Here is a 20,858-nt window from a genome sequence, read left to right as displayed (position 1 = left end):
AATGAAAAGACTAACAGCTTCAGTGATTATACAAGGAATATAATCAATTTACAGTTTGTAAAGGCTTTAGTTTTTCAATAATTTCTTGTCTTCTGTATTTACAGTACTTTAAATTCCACCAATCTCATTACTCACTAAAAGCTCTCACAGCTCATATTTTCATGCAATTTTAAGTCTTGTTTTGGCACAAAATAGAGGTTATATCTAAGCGTGTGAACTGTTTACTTGGCTTTTTAAATTGCACTCTCACTGTAACTTTACCTATTGGTTTTGCTGTTCGCCCTCTGGGGTTCTTCGGTCATTTTTGACCCGAAATATTTTTTTTTTTAAATGTTAAAAATCGTAGCTTCATCAGAATGGTCTGAAACTTGGTGACTTTATTGGTACTTGGTATATGAACATCCAAAAAATTGGCGACATGATTTGAAAAGTCTAAGTGGTTATACAGTTATACACACAAACACACACACACACATACATACACACACACACAAATTAAAGTGTATCAGTGCAAAAGCTAATTTTGGGAAATGTGTGAGATAAAAGCAATTATTCATCAATGTAAGAAATAAAGTGCACAGCAATGAAAGCATGAGGCTGTAAGCCATCAAGGTTGCAAAATAGACACACACACACATAGGGAAATATGAGACTGGTGAAACTGTAACAGAGAAATGTGAGAATATGTGAAATAAAATCAATGAATCAAATAAAGGGGAGACATTGGATCCAAAATACAAAAGTCACACACCATGTCTCTCTCTTGAACACACAAACACACACACACACAAGCACGCGCGCACACACGCACAAACAGAGTTAGGTCAAAGGATGGAATTCTTCCCTAGTAACCTCCAGGCCTATTCGAGCGAACCAGGCCCAGCGTGACACTTTTTTTTTATTTTTCTATTTCCATTTACATGTACTGTTCGAAAATTATTATACGTTTGCTGTTATTTTTGTTTTTTGTTCATAATTGCTGTTGGCAATTTTGAAGAGTTACTGTTCATTGAATTGCAAAAAATAATTTTCATGGAAATGTTTATAATAAGAGGTTAATAAAAATATTTTATGATTGAAATAATGTAATTTTTTTATTAAGTTAGAATTAAAACAATGGGTAACAAAATGCTTTCCATTTGTTCTCTTTCTAATGCAATGTTCAGGTTTGACTGTATTATAAAGTAAAACTGGCACTTGAAATTACCATTTAAACCAACTAAACAAAAAAAAAAAACTTGACAAAAATAGTCTTTGAGAATCTGTGATTATATATTAATCCATAACCTGAAATAAATAGGCAAATATGTCTAGAAAGAAAAAAATCACTAGAATTCACAAGCCTTTCTACAGAGAGCTGTACATTCTCTATAGTGGTAAAAATTTGCTATTGCATGATAAAAATGCTTAATTTATCCACCAGATGGCACCAATCTAATTTCAAAAATTGTTTTCTATAGGCCTTGGCTGTACTTTAAAATAAAATACAGCATTAATAAAAAAAATAAAAAAAAAAAAATATATATATATATATATATATATATATATATATATATATATATATATATATATATATATATAAATTTTCTATTATATTCAATGGGAAAAATTATCATAATTATTGCATAAAAATTCATTATTATCATAAAATTCTCTCAAAACACCAAAAAAGAAAGAAAAAATATTATTGAACAAAAATACATTTGATTGATTTTACTGAAAAAACCTGAATCCCGCCCTCCGGGTCATTTTTGACCCGAAGGTCCTGAGTGTGACTCCTAAATGAAGAACCCCAGAGGGTTAGACAATGTTTCTATGAAAAACAAGTGATTTATACACTTTGTAATGTTATATTTTGAGATATTGATGTTGTTGTTGTTTTGTGTACTATGATTTTTTTTCTCATCCAAACTTTTGAAGAGGTACAGCCTCACTTGACCTCTTGGAGGAAACACCCCTGCCTAAAAGTGAAATTTCTTAATTTTGTTAAAAATAAAGGCTGTTTAGTAATTATTTGAGGAGCTATTATATCTTATGTTGGAAAGGTCAATTTTACCTAGGTTCTGGCTGGCCTACACAGCCCTTTCTAACCCCAATCTCTTCTTAAGGTCGAGAACCAGCACACGGAGCATTGTCCTATCACAACCACTTCAAAGTGTTCTCTCATCCTGGGAAAACAATACCGTTTGTGTTGTCAACCAGAGGAATCTACAGTGCAGCCAGAGGTAACAACATATTTAATTAAAACAGAATTCATTATTTTTAGTTGCAAAAATCTATACAATATATTCAAGTGTTACAGTAGTTCCCCAAAAAATATTAAGCATAACATTTATTCCTGATTTCATGATTCAGTTAAAAAAACAACAACAACATCAACATCATGATGAGATAATTACTAAATGTTTTCTTTTTTTCTTTTTAGGTAAACTACCCCTTTAATTTCTCTAACAATGTCACTGAAATATAGATTTTTTTCTTCTAGTTGTTTTAGCACATTTTAGTAAAAAGATGAATGCTGATTTATCAGGCCTTTTAGTTTTTTTCTGCCTAAGAATTACTTTCATAGTTTTGTTCTTTTTTTCAGACTGAGGAGTTTGTGTTTAATTTGGGTCCAAACTATCATCCCACATTTGAAGTGTTTGTACATGTCAGAAATGACGAGGTCAAACTAAGTCTTATAGATATCACTGAAGAAAGGGCAGTGTGGCCTCCACGACGAGTCCTTATCAGAGGTAATGAATCACACAAATAATTGTTGCTAGCAATGCTAGAACTTATCATGGATATGAATTTGTGTAATAACAACAGTGATTAAATAAAAATCATATAAATAATGGAAGTTTTAAAATAGACTTAACTTGTGATTAAATACTGATTTAAGCCATATCACGATTATATGTAAGCTTTTGCTTCAGACAGACTATTCCTTATAGCTAACTGAATTGGTGCCATATGAAGATGAAACATATGTTCATTAATATTAATGAGAATTAAATGTATCTATTAATTCCAGAGTTGTACCTTTGACATACAGCCGCATTGTGTAAACTAAATAGAATATTGTGATCTATGAAGTCTTCTAAGTCATTCTAAGTACTTTGATTAGATTTTGATTTAATTAGGTCTTTATGACTGATTTTTCTGTTTCATCAGACACACGTCCAGTTCACAGACGGCTACCAGGTTCGAACTCAATTGCAGTAGTTCTCATTCTTTCTCTTAAACAAAAAAAAAAAACATTCTGAAATTTTTAATATTTTTGTTTGTTTTAATCAGGATCTGAATTTGTGGACAGACACAGAAGTCAGCTCATTCAGAGAGTTTCATCAGTGATGGTGATTGCTGATGTTCTGAGAGACAGGCGCATGATAACAGCGGAAATGTACAATAACATTCGTGCTGTAGAATCAAACCATAACAAAATGCGAGAATTGTTTAATGCTCTCGACTCCGGAGGAGATCATGTAAAAGCAGAATTCTATAGATTGCTGGTGGAGAACGAACCGTATCTAGTAAATGATCTGAATAACTGACCCAATAGACCACAGTAATGCTTACTGGAACTTGAGTCAGTTTGATATGGCAGCTACAGCTCCTTTACATGTATATGAGAGAGATCCAGGTGCTTATTTTCTGAATTTGGTACAAGATTTACAAATTATATTTCTGGTATGAATCCCAAATGTTTGTTTCAAACCTTATGATCATGATCTTCATAATCTGAGAATTAACCAAACAGCATCTTACCATCTGATCATCAGTGCCAGCATTTGTAGGCTATGTCTGCTGATTTTGCCTACTGAATGTACCTGTGAAATGCAGAATCTAAAACATGTCTTCATTTATGTCTATGCTTTATCCTTTAATATGCTTTAATGTTTGTTTTTAAAATTCTCAAACTGTATCCAGATTTACATTTTAGATTTCATTTGAATCTATCCTATCTATCTTCTAATCCTATTTGGTGCTCATTGTATATGTTAATGTGCTTATCATTTACTCTGACTGGATTTATTTAATATGAGGTATGCATGATGCTGTTACATATGAATGTTTTAATTGTATAATACTGTGAAAAAAAAAACACACAATAAAAAGTCTTCATCATAAAAAGAATTACAGTGTGTTGTTGTTGTTGTTTAACAGGAGCATTAGGAAATGGATGTCGAGTCACAGACATTGACACACTAACACAATACTGCACGTTCATTCCCTCATCTTTCTATCTGTGATATGTGAATTTGATTTGTCAAATTCATTGTCCTCTCATCAAATAAGTCTCAGTCATTAAGACATATGACATTAATAGTTAATTGAAAACCAATTTTGTAAATGTGCGGCTGCAAAGAGAGTAGCTCCTATAAACAATTCACTAGAAAATTTCTATAAAATAAAAAAAGGACAAACTTTATCAGAGCTGCTAATTTGTTGAACCAGTACTTAAAGACACCTTGCAGTGCAACCTGGGCACATCCTCAGTGATTCTATATATATATAAGATTGATATTCCAACAGCTGTTTCACCATTTGTATCATTGCACTTGACGAAGTTTTCATATTTCTTAAAGTGAGCTTCATAGCGGATTCCCAAATCCAGTAGTACTGTTTTGTGTCACTGAATTTAGTTTTAAAGGGTTGGTTCATCCAAAAATGAAAGGTAGGCCATAAATTACTCACCCTCAAGTCATCTTATGTATATATGCCTTTCTTTTTTCAGACGAATCCAGTCATAGTTATATTAAAAATGGTCTTTGATCTATCAAGCTGTTTAATTATAACAATCTATCGATAAACACACACCTTGTGTCCTCTGTTTCTGTTTGAGCCTGCTCGCATCTGCTGTCGTTTACATATGAAATTTAAGGAGACTGACTCTGAGGCGATCGCAAATTTGTGTACAGTTTATGGAGCTAAATGCTATTGGCCTGCTAAAAAAAGTCTAGCCTAACCCTAACCCTAACCGTAATTTATTCCTAAAATCAGAGTGAAATGATAGCTGATTAACAAGGTTTAGAAGAACCTAACCCTGTTTGTAAGCCTAAAGCAGATATTTCCTGAAAAATGATATCTCAATTCTGATTGGTTGATTGGAATGTTGTTCCAGGATCAACAAGAATGTTGACCCAGGAACATATTGGTGAAGTCACGTTCAACCAGGCATTTAAGAGGCACCGAAATTAGGCACCAAAATGTGCGTTCTGATTCGGTTCGGTTCATACTGGTTACTGGTGCCATATTGGCACCGGGTTTCGGTACCCAACCCTACTCTTTATTGGTGAGGTTACCACATCATGGTCCAGTTTGAATATGGATTTAAAGTTCTTTTTCGACATGAGACCACAGTTTGGACTGTTTTTGACTGTTACTGGTTAGGAAGTGTCTGGAGTTTGAGATCTGTGGTGTGTTTCCATTACGAGAGGTTAGATAATTAATTTGCTGTTATTCAGCTTCAGCTATGAACAGTGTTTGGACATTGATGAACTATGGAGAAGACTTTCATACACATCAAATTTAACATGTGAAAAATCTACGGCCTTACTTTGCTTTTCCTTTTTTTCTATTGTGTATTTGAATTTTTTGGCTGTAGCCTATTTTTTTATTATTTTGTATTTAATAAATCCATTAATTTGAAATCCCTTTAACTACTGTGCATTTTTGCCAATAGCCTATATTGATGTATGTTTATTAGAATTGGACAATATTTGGCTGAGATACAACTATTTGTAAATCTGGAATCTAAGGGGGGGGGGGAATCTAAATACTGAGAGAATTGCCTTTGAAGTTGTCCAAATGAATTCTTAGCAATGCATATTAGTAATCAAACATTTATTTTTGATATAGGCCTATTTAAGATATGACATTTACAAAATATCTTCACAGAAAATAATCTTTACTTAATATCTAAATGATATTTCTATAATTTTGTATAAGTTATTTTTTTTTGTTGTTGTTTTTGTTGATAAATATACCCAGCGACTTAAGATTGGTTTTTCGGTCCAGGGTCACATATGTCAATTTAGATTTGTTTGTAAAAATATTTATAATATAATTAAATATAAACAACTGAATTTTTAAACGCTTTGAATTATTGAACACTTACACATTACACATTGAATGATTACAATTTAAGTTTTTTTAATAGATAGTAAACTAGTAATACTACACATTCTCAACTACATTCTAAGAAATGTCTGTAAATATAGGGCAAAATATAGTATGTTAATGAAATCATTTTACGCATTGGTTTTTTACCTGCATTTTAAATTATGTATTGTGTTTTCGGGTCACAGTGGACAATGGATAATGTCCATGAATTAGTGTATTTTCCATTTTTCTTACACTGTAGCCTACTAACTGGACACCAATTGCAGGTACAAGCTATTAACAAAGTGTATCATAAATGAAAATAATATTTAATTATTATGATTAAATTGAACAGCTAATTTAATTCACGTGATGTGTGTACTGCTAGGCATCTTTGGTTTCCTCTTTATGAGTAATTTATGGAATTACATTTAGTTCAATAATAATGAACGCAACTTTATAAAACTGAAAGTAACTTTTTCAGAAACTATCAAACATATGCCATTACAAAAGAAGAAAAACACAATGAAAATATTTTTAAAAAAATAGCACAGTTGCACAAATGTCACAGGCTCTTCAAATATGTTTCATTTTTGTTAATGTTTTTCAAAGATTCGTTTTCGCTGATCGTGAATTCTGAATTCATTGCCACAGATTTCGCTTTTGCTTCGCAGTTTTTCATTTGGAGTTTTGACAGGCGGCAAGGAAGTCGACCGGAAGTTGAAGTCGGCCGCGTGCCGCCATCTTGTAGCAGAACTTCACTTGTGTTAGCATCCCACTGACTCCCATTCATTTTGGCGTCACTTTGACAGCGAATAACTTTACATCTCAGGCGTTTAAAGACTCCATTTGTCCATTATTTATTTCCAAAGATACACAACAATGTATAAAGGGCTCCATTACCTTCTATGTTACATTATGGCCCAGTAGAAACAGTTTTTGTAAAAATAGGCTAACGATTGCGTCATAACCACTCGACTCTCTGTCGCACAGTAGAGAAATTACCGTACAGACAGGAGGAGAAGCTTGCATGCAATTAACTTAATATGGCGTACTGGCGTTACATTTTAAAATACTATACAAAATAATTAATCAGAATACTTACTCCTGCTCACTCAAGCCAAAGAACTCGCCGTCTCTGCAAGATTAACGATGGCAGTTTTCACGCACAGCTCCTAGAAGATTTACATCTGTCAGATAGGTTGCTGAGCGCAACAAGCTTAGTTTGAGTCTTCGCGTCAGAAATGGAAGTGCTAAAAATTGCTAAAAATGGGCTTCACTTGTCTCAATTGAGTTCCAATGGGGTCGCTGTGTCCATTTCTTTTTCTGTCTATGAGTTTTGACACAAACCTCTCGTGGGGGCGGGGTTCACAGTGATCTACTCTGATTGGATAGTGAGCTTTGGATGGACAGGTGCTCTCTGACCGGGAAGTACAGACGTCACTCAGTGGCGCACGCCGCGCATATTGAAAGCTCTCGCGGTGATTAAATCATAGACAGTAAAAGAAATGGACACAGCGACGCCATTCGATTCAACGAAGAAAAATGAAGTCAATTAGAGGCAAGCACTTCCTGGGGGTCGGGTGTACGGCGCAGACTCAAACTGAGCTTGATGACGTAGATGTCACGTGAGCAACCTGTGAGTCTTCTAACTGCTGTGCCAAGAGAAATCTGAATCACCCACCGAATCTTCCAGAGAAGGCGAGCGTGAACAGGAGCAAATTAAGTATTCAGATTAATTATCTCCCTAGACTTTATGCCCCCATGTCCTCCCGATTGCCTCATAGACAGTGCCTGCGAGCTTCTCCTCGTGTCCATACGGTAATTTCTCTACTGTGCGACAGAGAGTCACTGGTTATGACACAATCGTTAGCCAATTTTTACAAAAACTGCTTCTACGGGACCATAACGTAAGATACAAGGTAATGGAGCCTTTTATACATTTTCGTGTTTCTTTAGAAATAATTAATGGACAAATGGAGTCTTTAAATGCCTCAGATATAAAGTTATTAGCTGTCAAAGTGACGCCAAAATGAATGGGAGTCAATGGACTGCTTACAGCAGGTGGGGGTCCGCTAGCTAATGGCAGCGCCCAGGGGTGCTTCAAAAAAATATGAAACCCTGCCCCCCTGGATTAAATCTGGTCTCTACCACAAAAATTATTTTTCACAAAGTGAAAGAAATTTATTTTAAGCTCATACACAGGTTTTACCCTGTAAATAAGTTTATACAAAGATTTTAATCTGACATTGATCTTACATGCTCTTTTTGTTCGAGTTCTGAAGAAACTGTAAACTGTTTAGACCTTTGCCCTCTTTTCTTTAGATCTATTTTATTCTTTATTTATTTAATTATTTATTTTTTGGTTGACATTATGTGATGTATGTTTATACTTTTGTATGTTTTTGTTCTCTGCATTAATTAATAAAAAAAATAAAAATAAAAAAAGCTCTCGCGGTGATTTGTATGCAATCGATCATCTCAGTCTGTAAAGATGAGCTCTCAGGAGGAGACACGGACAGTTGTCATCTTCCTCCTCCGCTTGTCCTTCAAGGCAGCTTGAAGTAAGCTTGTGTTACTGAAGTAACCAATAACACCGATACAAGTTTTTCATGTTACATTGTGCTATAGTTTGTTGCGGGTTATTATTGTCATTCAGTAACACAAGCTTACTTCAAGCTGCCTTGAAGGACAAGAGCTCATCTTTACAGACTGAGACGATCGAAGGTCAAATATTATTTACATATTTAGTAATACAAATCACCGCGAGAGCTTTCCAATAGATTTGTGACGTTCGCGAACGAACCGATTCTTTTGAACGGCTCATAAACATGAACGATGGGAGCCGAGTCGCGACTGGAGAGGAGCCGTTCTTTCTATCGTTCTTTTTTCCTATGCGTGTTCATACAAATGAGCTCCTCCAGGAGACAGAACAGTTATAGGGGGAGGGGCGCACCCAGCGCAGGCCAACCCTTTATAGCGTGATGATATTAGTTATTAGTTGTGCATGCATTTACATTGCATTTTGTGTTCATTTAAAACTTATTTTAAAATCATTAAAAATGTTCTTTTGTGATACTGTACTTGTATAGAAATTTTTCACTAAAAGCTGTTTTCCACAGACATTCATTGCAGCCCACTTTGTTATTGTTCATTGACTTGAAGGGGCTGATGTCCTATTTGCAAAGTTTACAGTAGTAATAGTATGTAGTATGTAGACATTTCCATTTTATTTATTCTAATTTTATCTACTTAAAAAAAATTAGTTTTCTATCAAAATGTTCTTGTGTGATAACAATGTTCTTGTGTGGAAGTGTTTGTAGTAAAAGCTGTTTTGCACAGAAATTCATTGCAGCCGGCTTTGTTTTTTATGTTTATTTGTGAGTAGGTATTGTATGAATAACATAAGTCAACGTAGTTTTACACACACAAACACACACACACACACACACACACACTTTGTACTAAAGGTAAATCAAAATAATGATGTCACTGTCTAAGCAGAGGGATTTGTGCAACCCTATGGAATATAGTCGACACATGAGAAATGAGGTAATAATCAATATTTCAGAATAATTCAAACTCAGATATTGGTGTGTGATATCTGAGCTTTAATTATTTGACTACAAATCTCACCTCATAATACCTCCCAGTGATTATTTCCAGGATAAACTGAGATGCTCCCAAGCTGGCTTCTTAAAACTGACTAAATATTTAAAAAGAGCCAAAAGAGCCATTCTTTTGAACGGCTCTTTGAAAGGAACGGATCGCGAAGATCCGGATCCCCTCAAAGAGCCATAAATCCCATCACTACTTTCCAATATGCGCGGCGCGCGCCACGAGTGGCGTCTTTACTTCCCGGTCAGAGAGCACCTGTCCATCAAAAGCTCACTATCCAAACAGATCACTGTTAACCCCGCTCCCAGAGAAGTTTGTGTCAAAATACCAAACGAAAAACTGCGAAGCAAGGCGAAATCTGTGGCAATGAATTCAGAATCCACGATCAGCGAAAACGAATCTTTGAAAAACATTAACAAAAATGAAACATATTTGAAGAGCCTGTGACATTTGTGCAACTGTGCTTTTTTTTTTTCATTTTAATTGTGTTTTTCTTCTTTTGTAAAGGCATATTTTTGATAGTCTCTGAAACTGAAAAAAAAAATTACGTTCAGTTTTATAAAGTTACGTTAATTTTTATTGAAGCAAATGTAATTCCATAGTAATTTGGATGTAAAATGTGTTCCCTTTTATTGTCTTTTTATTTTATTGTTTTTGAGTCACTTATCAAAAGTTGCCAAATATATTTTTTTAATAGTTAAATTTGTTACTAGGTGCATTTGGAAGGAAAAGTTGCAAGGGTGGTCTGAAATGTTACTAAATTTAGCAACAAAATTGCTAAGTTGGCAACACTGCCCGGTTAGCGGAACTTCAGTAACATTCGCTTTCCCTACATCACTTCCGCGTTCTGACTTTATGAGCCACATTTTCTCTATACAGGCGGGAGATTTGGAAACCGCTCTTTCTGTTTTACTACTCGTCGTGTCAAGTACAGAAATACACAAATTCTTCCAGACAGTTCCTCCGATGACAGGTAACGTTACACACGAGTCAAATATGCAACTGTTGCGTTTAATGTCTGCAAAACATCCGTACATAACATTTCTGGCCTATTCAGTTAGTACAAGAGTGGGAGACATTGCTTTATAATAATGTTTTTTGACAATTAACTATATCTGTTTCATTGTATATTAATCTGCATGCTGTTTGTAAAGTCTCTAAAATTATTTCATGTCACATAGATCGAATTAATGGGAGTCAATGCCCAAATGGACCCGTTAGACTTTCTAACGAATGAAGAGTTGCTGTTTTTCTTCCACCGGAAAAAGACGGAGATCTCGTGCATAGAGCAACCGCACAGACTCCTCACTCAGCTGCGCGACCACGATCTGGTGCCAGAGAAACTGTTTGAGGTAGAAACACGCCCACCCTTACATGCCCACTCTCTCTCACCCACCCTGTGCGTTTTACCTTCATTATAGAGCTATCTGAAGGAAAATATATAGTACTCTACTATAGTAACTTGCGCTATTTCAGACACTAAACAAAAAGTTCTACTGTAATACCATGGTAACTTGGTAATACCATATACTATGGTAATACCATGATATTTTTCGTGTGGTATGATGATATAGTTTATTTTGGCATTTAACCATAGTAATACCATGTTTGGGGGCATGCACTACTTTTTATCATTGTACCATAGCTGGTTTTGGACATTGCACCCTAATTGGACTTTGGCAAAACGTCAATATCAATATCACATTTTCAACATGCCACATAGTATCTTTGCAAAAGCTGTGGCTTTACCATGTTGTATATATACACCAGAGATACACAAGATGCTGCACTTATGTGATCAATAAGTAAAGAGAGTAATACTGTAAAATGTTATTACGTATATATTATAACATAAATATTATTCAAACACTATGTATATTTTAAGCATGTCATGTATTTCTGTAATGGTAAAGCTGCATTTTCAGCTTCATTACTCAAGTCTTCAGTGTCACATGATCTTTCAGAAATCATTTAAATATGTTGATTTGCTTCTCAGACATTTTTGTTGTTGTTTTCTGTTAATGTTAAAAACTGTTGTGCTACTTAATATTTTTGTGGATACAGTCATTTTTTTCAGGTTTTTGGATGAATAGAAAGTAAAAAAGACAGCATTTTATTTGAAATAGATTTTTTTTAACTATTAATTACAGTATTAATTTCTTTAAAAATATTCATGGGACGTACTATCAGATACCATCACTTTACCATGGTACCTCCACTATACTTAAAAAAAAAATGGTTATAGTGTGTCAGTTCATTGTTTTTTCATATTTAGGCTTGATACATCTGATCATAGTTGCTTCTTTCTTTATATCTTTCTCTCTGTCTTTGTCTGTAGACTGTGAAAAAGATGCGTTCTCGTGAGCAGAAGGAGAAGGGCTTTTATGAGGTCCTGGACTGGGTGGAGAAAAAGAGACCTCAGTACATGCATCAGTTCTGGCGCTGTGTGTTTGAAGATCATATCCTGCAGCTGTACCCAACACTACGCATCCTCAGAAACAGTCTGCTGGACGGTTTGTGTTTTTTTTTTTAATTACAGTATTATCAGCAACTATACTATGATAGCTCAAGAATGCATACATATGTACAGTAACTTTTTTTATTATTTTATTTGTCCCAGGCACTTTCAAACTCTATGAAAAACCTCCGGATGTTGAGACACTGACAGACGAGAAAGAGAGTGAAGAAAAAGCAGAGAAAGGGAAGGAGAAGAGGTACAAAAGAAAGGGAAGTAAAGATGACAGAAGTAGTGAGGATAGTGATGGTCCTGGTCCTTCCTCTACTTCCACACCCAAGCGGAGGAAACCAGTCAAAAAACCCACATTCTGTGAGTCCCTGAACTATAGCAGATCCAAAAACAAATTGTATTAAAATGATAAAAACTATAATAATATAATAACTACTAACACATGCATCATGTTTCCTGGTGCCTGATGTCCTATTCCTGTTTTTTCACTATCTCCTGATCTGTGTCATCTTCTCTTTCTTTCTCAGCATCTCCTGTGAAGAAAGGAGACAAGCAGGAGATTTGGACGTGGCCTATTTATAAAAGTCATCTGCCTGTAACCTGTGGGGATAAAGAAGGCACTCTCTATCGGGAAAAACTGCATAAAGGTTCACTATCATTGAGTTCTTGCTATATCTCTTTGGTGGGGTGGATTGTATGGTCTGAATGCATACTTTCCTTGTCTTCTGTAGGGGAAAAGTGTATTTTGTCCCATGGACGCTGGTTCACCCCAGCTGATTTTGAGAAGTTTGCGGGGAAGGAAAAGTGCAAAAACTGGAAATCCAGCATCCGCTGCAGAAACACACCACTTAAGAAACTCATAGAGGTAAACAATGCAAGCACTGACAGATTGTTGGGATTCATGGGATCTTTGTTAAAAGGTTTTGCAAATTGTCCTCAGTTTTGCTGTAAACTTATTTTACACGTCACAAATACTTTTTATACACGTTTTTAAATTAACTTTTTCATTTTGATAAATAGTTAGTCAATGCGTTAGTTCTGTAGGCTACACAATCATGGGGATGACAGTTGTCCAAACGACGACCATTGACACCTTGCACAAGGAGGGCAAGACACAAAAGGTCATTGCAAAAGAGGCTGGCTGTTCACAGAGCTCTGTGCCCAAGCACATTAATAGAGAGGCGAAGGGAAGGAAAAGATGTGTACGAAAAAAGTGTACAAGCAATAGGGATAACCGCACCCTGGAGAGAATTGTGAAACAAAACCCATTCAAAAATGTGGTGGAGATTCACAAAGAGTGGACTGCAGCTGGAGAACCACTACACACAGACGTACCACTACACACAGACGTACCACTACACACAGACGTATGCAAGACATGGATTTCAGCTGTCACACTCCTTGTGTCAAACCACCCTTAAACAACAGACAGCATCAGAAGCGTCTCGCCTGGGCTAAAGACAAAAAGGACTGGGCTGCTGCTGAGTGGTCCAAAGTAATGCTCTCTGATGAAAGTAAATTTTGCATTTCCTTTGGAAATCAGGGTCCCAGAGTCTGGAGGAAGAGAGGAGAGGCACACAATCCACGTTGCTTGAGGTCCAGTGTAAAGTTTTCACAGTCAGTGATGGTTTGGGGTGCCATGTCATCTGCTGGTGTTGGTCCACTGTGTTTTCTGAGGTTCAAGGTCAAAGCAGCCGTATACCAGGAAGTTTTAGAGCACTTCATACTTCCTACTGCTGACTAACTTAATGGAGATGCAGATTTCATTTTCCAACAGGACTTGGCACCTGCACACAGTGCCAAAGCTTCCAGTACCTGGTTTAAGGTCCATGGTATCCCTGTTTTTAATTGGCCAGCAAACTTGCCTGACCTTGACCCCATATAAAATCTATGGAGTATTGTGAATAGGAAGATGCGATATGCCAAACTCAACAATGCAAAAGAGCTGAAGGCCTCTATCAGAGCAACCTGGGCTCTCATAACACCTGAGCAGTGCCACAGATTGATCGACTCCATGCCACGCCGCATCGCTGCAGTAATTCAGGCACCCAAATTAAGTGCTGTACATGCTCATACTTTTCAGTTGGCAAAGATTTAAAAAAATATCATATTTCTGAAATATATCAGTCTGTGTAATGAATGAAAATAATATACAAGTTTCACTTTTTGAATGGAATTAGAAAAATAAATAAAGCTTTTTGATGATATTCTTTATATATATATATATATATATATATATATTTATTTATTTACAGGTTGTTTTATTTGTTAATCAATAATTCATTTTTATGTGTGGTTAGGGTTAGAGCATTAAGATCTAATTTGCACGGACAAATGAACATATAAGTGGCATTTTTATTTAATTATTTAATTGGTACAAATACTATTTTGAAAAAAAATGTGTAACTTTTTTTTTGATTGTACAACTAGCAGCTTACAGCTTGTAACATGACTGTGCTTCTAATACAAAGCAACAGAAATACAGCACATATTTTTGTACTGACTCTTTAATTATAGCATATGAGGTAAATATATTAAATTAAATAAATACAGCAGACCCCTCATATTCATCTGTATCACTTTCTTTCTCATTTTTTCAGGAGGAGCATCTTCGGTGTCCACCGACGGAGAGGAGAAAGAGAACCTGTGTTCAAAAAGTACTTTGTCTCTCTATGTGCAATGTCAGGTTTTGCTTTTCCTCTGTTTTTTCATTTGACATTCATTAGTGACTTTGTTCCTTCCTGCAGAACATGAATAAGAAGTTTCCAGTCAGCTCATCTGAGAGCTCCAGTTCAGGTGAGTACCGGTACTAATAATCCTAGCTCATTCAAACGCTTTCTGCTGTCTGTCTGAATGAAGTAATGTGTTTTATTCCTAAAGATTTAGAAACAAGCTCTAGTTTAATGGAGGAAAGTGATTCTGAAGATTTCCAGGAGCAGGGAGGGAGGGGCGAAGGAACAGAGTTTAGAAGGAGAGTTGAGGATGAGGAGGAGGAAGAAGAAGACATGGCAGATCTGTCTGTTTTCCAGGCTCCTTCTTTACCGGTCACCTGTGTTTCACTCACTGGGACTCTATACAAATGCAGGTTTGCGTCAGGTAGGTTATTTGTGTGCAGCAGTGTGTTTGTTTTGTTAAAGGTTTGAGTGGGAAGTGTTTTAAGTTTATGTTGTGTTGCAGGGAGTCGTGGGAAGTGTATACGTACTGAGGAAAAATGGTTCACTCCGGAGGAATTTGTAAAGCAGGAACCGACTCTCGCTGATGGACTCTGGAAGAAAGATATACTGTGCCATGGAAAAACAATTAACTTTTTACTCCAGGTAACAAATGGGAACGATAGCATATAAAAAGTATAATCATTTAATTATATATATATAATATATATATATTTTTTGTCAATTCTAGAAAAAGTTTCTGCGCATCCATTCCCTTTTGTGTGAATGTGTGAAATGCAGCACTCAAGAGGAAGACTTGGTGAGAAACATCTCTACCTGAAATATTTTATTATAAGCAGTCATCATAAAAATTATTTATATTAACTTAAACTCTTAACTGTCTTTTAAATATGCACATTAATGTGTATATGGTCATTTATTCAAAAATTTGTATTATGAGTTCCTTTCTTTCTGTTAAACACTAAAGAGGATATTTTAAAGAATGTTCTTTACCAGACAGTTGACACACTGTAGTTATTGACTTCCACAGTAGAGAGAAAATACAGTGGAAGTCAGTCAACTGTTTGGTTACCAACATTCTTTAGATTATCTTCTTTTGTTTTCAACAGGAGAAAGAAACTCATACAGATTTGGACAGTGTTGGGGAAATGCATTACAATATTGCATCACTCCCTAAAAAGTAACTAATCATGTTACTTTTTTGGAAAGTAATGCGTTAATTTACTTTTTAAATCTGGGAAGACTTGATAAAAGTGCTCGGTGAGGACTAACCTGCCGCAGCACAGATATCATCCATATAAGATGCACTGAAAAAAGCTTGAGAAGAAGCCACTGCTTTCGTGGAATGAGCTTTAACTCCTAAGGGCGATGCGAGCCCGCGCTCGTCGTAGGCTAAGGATATTGCCTCCACCAGCCAATGGGACATATGCTGTTTTGTAACCGCATAGCCTTTATTCTTATGTCCAAAACAGACAAACAGCTGGTAAGACTCACGCCATGGGGCAGTACGATCCACATAAGTCTTTAAAGCTCTCACAGGGTAAAGTCTTAGATCTCCAGACTCCGCTACAGCAGGGGATAAAGCCTCCAGGACCACCTGCTGAAAGCAAAAGGGATTAGATGCGACCTTAGGGACATAATTAGGCCTTGGTTGCAACAACACTTTCGGTATAATTCTTCTATAGCCCCTTTGTTCAGCAGAGCCGACATCTCCCATCGCAGCACCGCTATGTCCATCGGTTTCCAAGAACCAAGAATTCCGCGGAAAGGAGGCGGGCCTCTTCGAAACTGAATGGTGTGTCCGTGACAAATTGTGCGTAACACCCATTGAGAAATGCCGGGCAAGCGTTCCCACGTGGCCCAAAACAATATTAGCGGTCTCAAAATGTCAGTTTCCTGCAACACTGTCACACACGTTAAACGTCCGGGCACGAAAAGCTTGTGGCGTTCTTGCACAGGGGAAGTGTATGCGTAAGAGTCGTTGCATCTCATTGTGCATAATCCTGAAACGTGTCCACAGCAGGAATTAGGCCAACAGATTGAATATCGGGCTCTGCCGCTAGCGAAAAAGCGGCGGCTGAGCGAGCCGTCATAAACGGGCCGTCTGTGCAGGACCCTTGAATCGCCCCTCGAATTCAGGAAGCTGGATTGCGCAGAGTGTCTGAGGGAGCGTTTGGTGTTACAGCTCGATCCAATGCTGTTCAAGGCGCTGTTTGCGGCGATACAGTCAGAGTTTGAGCATGGGGACTGCAATGAGAGTGTTGGATGCGCGAAAGCGATCCAACAGCGCTCTGTAGCGGAGAGCACAGTCCCTGGCAAGCAGCGAAAAGATCAGGAGCTGCTATTAGGTGCCCCAGAAGGAGAGGCATTAGCTGTCGAACTCAGGTTTAACCTCTTACGCCTCTTACGCTTACGTTGAGCCATTGGAAAAACCTTAGGGCCCCAGTCTTTGCGAGGGGGCGCCATAGGTGAAGGCTACTCCCGAGAGGCTACGAGGAATCAGCTGGCGGAAAGCGGCTGATTGCTGTTTTCGTTGGAGGAAAGTTTGGTAAGCGCCGCCTGTGCGTGGTGCAAACCTAGGCAAACTACACACCTGTCATGAGTATCCCCCTTCACGATGTACCTGGTACATGGCTCCTTGCATTTTCTGAAACTCATCGCGTCCGCGGAGAGGAGTTAGACTGCTCGTAAGAATCGCTGGAGAACGCAAGATGATTTTTAGGGCACAGAAGATTCTCTTCGCTTTCCTGAAGGAATGAAATCTGAGTGAAATGGCGCGCGGCACCAGGTATATATATGTGTACGCATGCGTGGGGCGGTGCCAAGCGCTATTTGGCCAATAGGATTGGCGGGATGGTATAGGGCTTCAGACATTCGTCACACCGAAGGTGTTCCCATACGTGGTGACGTCACCGCAGCATCGAAGTGACCTATGAAAGGGAACTCGGATATTTACTTCTGAATTATATAAAGTAAAGTTAAGTAAACTAGTTACTTAAAAAAAGGAATCTGATTACGTAGCTCACGTTACTTTTAATACGTTACCCCCAGCACTGGATTTGAAACAGTGGAGGGTGAGTAAGTGATGAATTTTAATTTATCTATCCTTTTAATGGTTATGAAACTGTAGAAAATGTAAAATATATATATATATATAATAATAATTCTTGGACTTACAAGAAGCTTACATTTCTTGATGCAAATTTTATTTTTCCACCCCTTTTGTGGTGAAATATAACTGACATATTGTGCTTATTTTCCTATACATCAAAACTAGTTTGTAAGAAAGAAGAGCCAAATGCATTTGAGCTTATTTCTGTGATGGTGATAAAATGTTGTGTCATGTCATCCTGTGACTAGCTGGACCAGAAAAATGATGACGAGTGTTATGTGTGTCACTCTGAGGGAGATCTTGTGTGTTGTGACGAGTGTCCACGAGCTTTTCATTCACACTGTCACCTACCAGCTGTACACGGAGACTCACCTGGGTGAGAGAGAAAAACATATTGAGCACCTTTAAATTAGCAAGTATGTATGTTGAACATTCATCCTGTATGTGTGTGTTTGCTTGTAGGGAATGGATTTGTACCTTGTGCGTGTTAAGAAACAATCAACAGTGGCTTGACTCCAATAACATGTCTGAACAAGAAGCTTTCAATGCCCCAGTGTCTCAATACATATTGGTAAATACACACACACACACAAACACACACAAATTCAGCACCTTTATATAGAAGATATTACACAAACATTTAAAGGTGCTCATAATTTGTAACACCCTTCAGTCCCCTAAAGTGCTGCCTACATAGACTTCTTAGCAGGTTTAGAAACAGAAAATTATTTATGGGCCTAACTGTGGATATGTGTGTTGTTTGTCATCTTTAGCACTGCCACTACCTCCTGTTATGTGTGTACAGAAAGGACATCCAGAAGGTGTTTGTTGAGGATCCACGACAAACAGTGAGATTGCCTCCTTTTTTCTTCTTGCTGTCTTTTACATGTGACCATTACTCTTTTCTTGCCTTAGTTAATGTAAAATATAAATAGAATAAGAGATGAAAAATATGACTTTATATTTATAATGACTTCCAGGTGTGCAGATACTCTGAGATCATAACTCAGCCGATGTGGCTGGACAGAATAAAGCAGAAGTTGGACAGTAGAGAGTATCAGACGGTAGGAGCGTTCGTCTCTGACTTTCAGCTCATTTTCAGCAACTGCAGAATGTTCAATAAGGTAAGAGTCGCTGAAACATGTTACATAATAAATCAATTGCCAAATGCAGATCAATAGCTTGTTATAATTAAGTTGTTTTGCAATCTTATACGTGGACTCATACATTACATTTTATTTTTGTTTTCTAAAGGACAATGAGTTTGGCCGAATGGGTGCCAGGCTGAAACAAATGTTTGAGAAAGAGTTCCGGAAAATCTTCAGTATCCAATGACAGCTCTCTTTTACAAGTCTTTCGAAGATACAGTTGAGAGCTTCTTAGCTTCAAATAGTCATTAGATCTCATTATAATGTATATAATATGTATAACATTTTTAATTTTGCAGTCCTGCGAAGAATAAGTGGTTTGGAGAATAGACGGATGCAGTACAGGACTTGCTGTTTAACACTTTTTATGTAATGCCATCTTTCCAATGCAGTGAGCGATTATGTCATTCCCAACATTATACTTATGGTAATTAGATTATGACAGTACAGAAGATCCGCTACTATTAACTTTTTTTCTTCTACTCCATATAGACCTTGATGACTATCAGTGTTTAGGTACTTTAAAGGTGAAGGGTGTAATTTCTGTAACTGCAAGTACAATGGTTGTTGTAAATAGGTTCCTTAATAATCTGACCACCCTTTCTGACCTGCTCCATTTTCCATTGTTCAGAAAACTAGCAGCCCCACCACCAAACACACAGCATTAAAAACACTACAGAGCAGATATTTGCACCCTTTTATGGAAATTAATCAAATTTTAAATTTATTTATAAAAAATTATTTCTCTCTCTTTTTATTTTCATTTGTGGCTTTGGATTTTTTTTTTTTTTTATATACAAAAATTGTTACAATAAAAACTGTACAATTCACATTAAATACCTACATCAAAATGTATTGTAGCATTTTGTTTGTATCATTTGCTGTTTTTTTTTTTTTATTACTACATATAAACGGTCATTATATAAATAGATCAATACTTTTATGTAAAAATGCGGATTTTTTTAATGTTTATTATTAATAGTAAATTTTGTCTTAGTTATTTTTTTTGTGTAGTTTCTTCTTGTTCTGTAGCTTTTTTGTGTTTGGGGCATTTTGATGACAGAGTAGACTATGTGTAGATACACTTGGTCAGGTAAATTGACGAGTAAATTGGTCGAGTAAATTTTACAAAATATTTGTATTACACCTGCGTTGCCCCTTAAGGGATAGTTCCCCCAAAAAATGTAAATCGTCATTTAACGTTACTCACTTAAAGTAAAAAAAACAACAACTGTTTATCAACATTCTTCAAAATATCACTAGTTTTCAGCAGAAAAATAAAAGCTGTTTGGAACAGCTATACCGATTCGTTTACTGGAGTACAAAGTATAAATAAAAAATATGCATTCTTGTAAATTAAACGTTAGTCTTATTGAATTATGAAAAACACAAGGTATGATTAAAAGAACAACTGAAGCGAAGATCCGCGCATCCTCTTCAGTCTTGCACGCGCTCCTCGTGATTCTCCGCCCACTTTCTCGTGGTGGCTTTACTCGGATGATAATTCAAGGATTTTGAGGTAACTGCCAAGCTAATGCTTATTCCTGTTAAAAAGTAGTATTTGAATGTGTGTAACTGAAGGCATGTCGTTTTCCAAATTAAGTAGTTCACCGTTTGGTGTTATAAACCGTGCTTCGAACGCTTTCGCTTTCGAGTTCGCGATCTTGTCGTCACGTTTTACAAGAAAAGAATTGTCTGTTTTCCTTACATCCATACTTCTTTCACTCTTTAAGTCTAAAACAAATTGTTAAAGG

General features: G+C 36.6%; 2 protein-coding genes across 5 annotated transcripts in view; both read left to right on the top strand.

The window, feature by feature from the left end:
* Nucleotides 1-4,113, top strand: part of LOC127953786 (nuclear body protein SP140-like protein) — a 72,484-nt gene extending 68,371 nt beyond the window's left edge. For all 4 annotated transcript variants that reach the window (XM_052553082.1, XM_052553083.1, XM_052553081.1 and 1 more), the window contains 4 exons: nucleotides 2,109-2,225; nucleotides 2,588-2,735; nucleotides 3,157-3,186; nucleotides 3,280-4,113. In XM_052553082.1, the coding sequence (XP_052409042.1) occupies nucleotides 2,109-2,225; nucleotides 2,588-2,735; nucleotides 3,157-3,186; nucleotides 3,280-3,536 (552 nt within the window). In that variant the 3' untranslated portion in view covers nucleotides 3,537-4,113. The remainder of the gene's footprint in view (nucleotides 1-2,108; nucleotides 2,226-2,587; nucleotides 2,736-3,156; nucleotides 3,187-3,279) is intronic.
* A 6,405-nt stretch (nucleotides 4,114-10,518) lies between these two features.
* On the top strand, nucleotides 10,519-19,957 carry LOC127953788 (nuclear body protein SP140-like protein). The gene is made up of 16 exons (XM_052553086.1): nucleotides 10,519-10,678; nucleotides 10,887-11,057; nucleotides 12,044-12,218; nucleotides 12,326-12,532; nucleotides 12,700-12,819; nucleotides 12,904-13,037; nucleotides 14,773-14,829; nucleotides 14,920-14,968; nucleotides 15,053-15,268; nucleotides 15,350-15,489; nucleotides 15,575-15,643; nucleotides 18,205-18,332; nucleotides 18,419-18,527; nucleotides 18,730-18,804; nucleotides 18,937-19,080; nucleotides 19,211-19,957. Exons 2-16 carry the CDS (start codon nucleotides 10,896-10,898, stop codon nucleotides 19,289-19,291), a joined length of 1,866 nt encoding a protein of 621 aa, XP_052409046.1. The 5' UTR covers nucleotides 10,519-10,678; nucleotides 10,887-10,895; the 3' UTR covers nucleotides 19,292-19,957.
* Nucleotides 19,958-20,858: the final 901 nt, after the last annotated feature.

Source organism: Carassius gibelio, chromosome B3, assembly GCF_023724105.1.
Source record: "Carassius gibelio isolate Cgi1373 ecotype wild population from Czech Republic chromosome B3, carGib1.2-hapl.c, whole genome shotgun sequence".
Taxonomy (NCBI): Eukaryota; Metazoa; Chordata; class Actinopteri; order Cypriniformes; family Cyprinidae; genus Carassius; species Carassius gibelio.
This window is presented reverse-complemented; position numbering and strand designations above follow the sequence as displayed.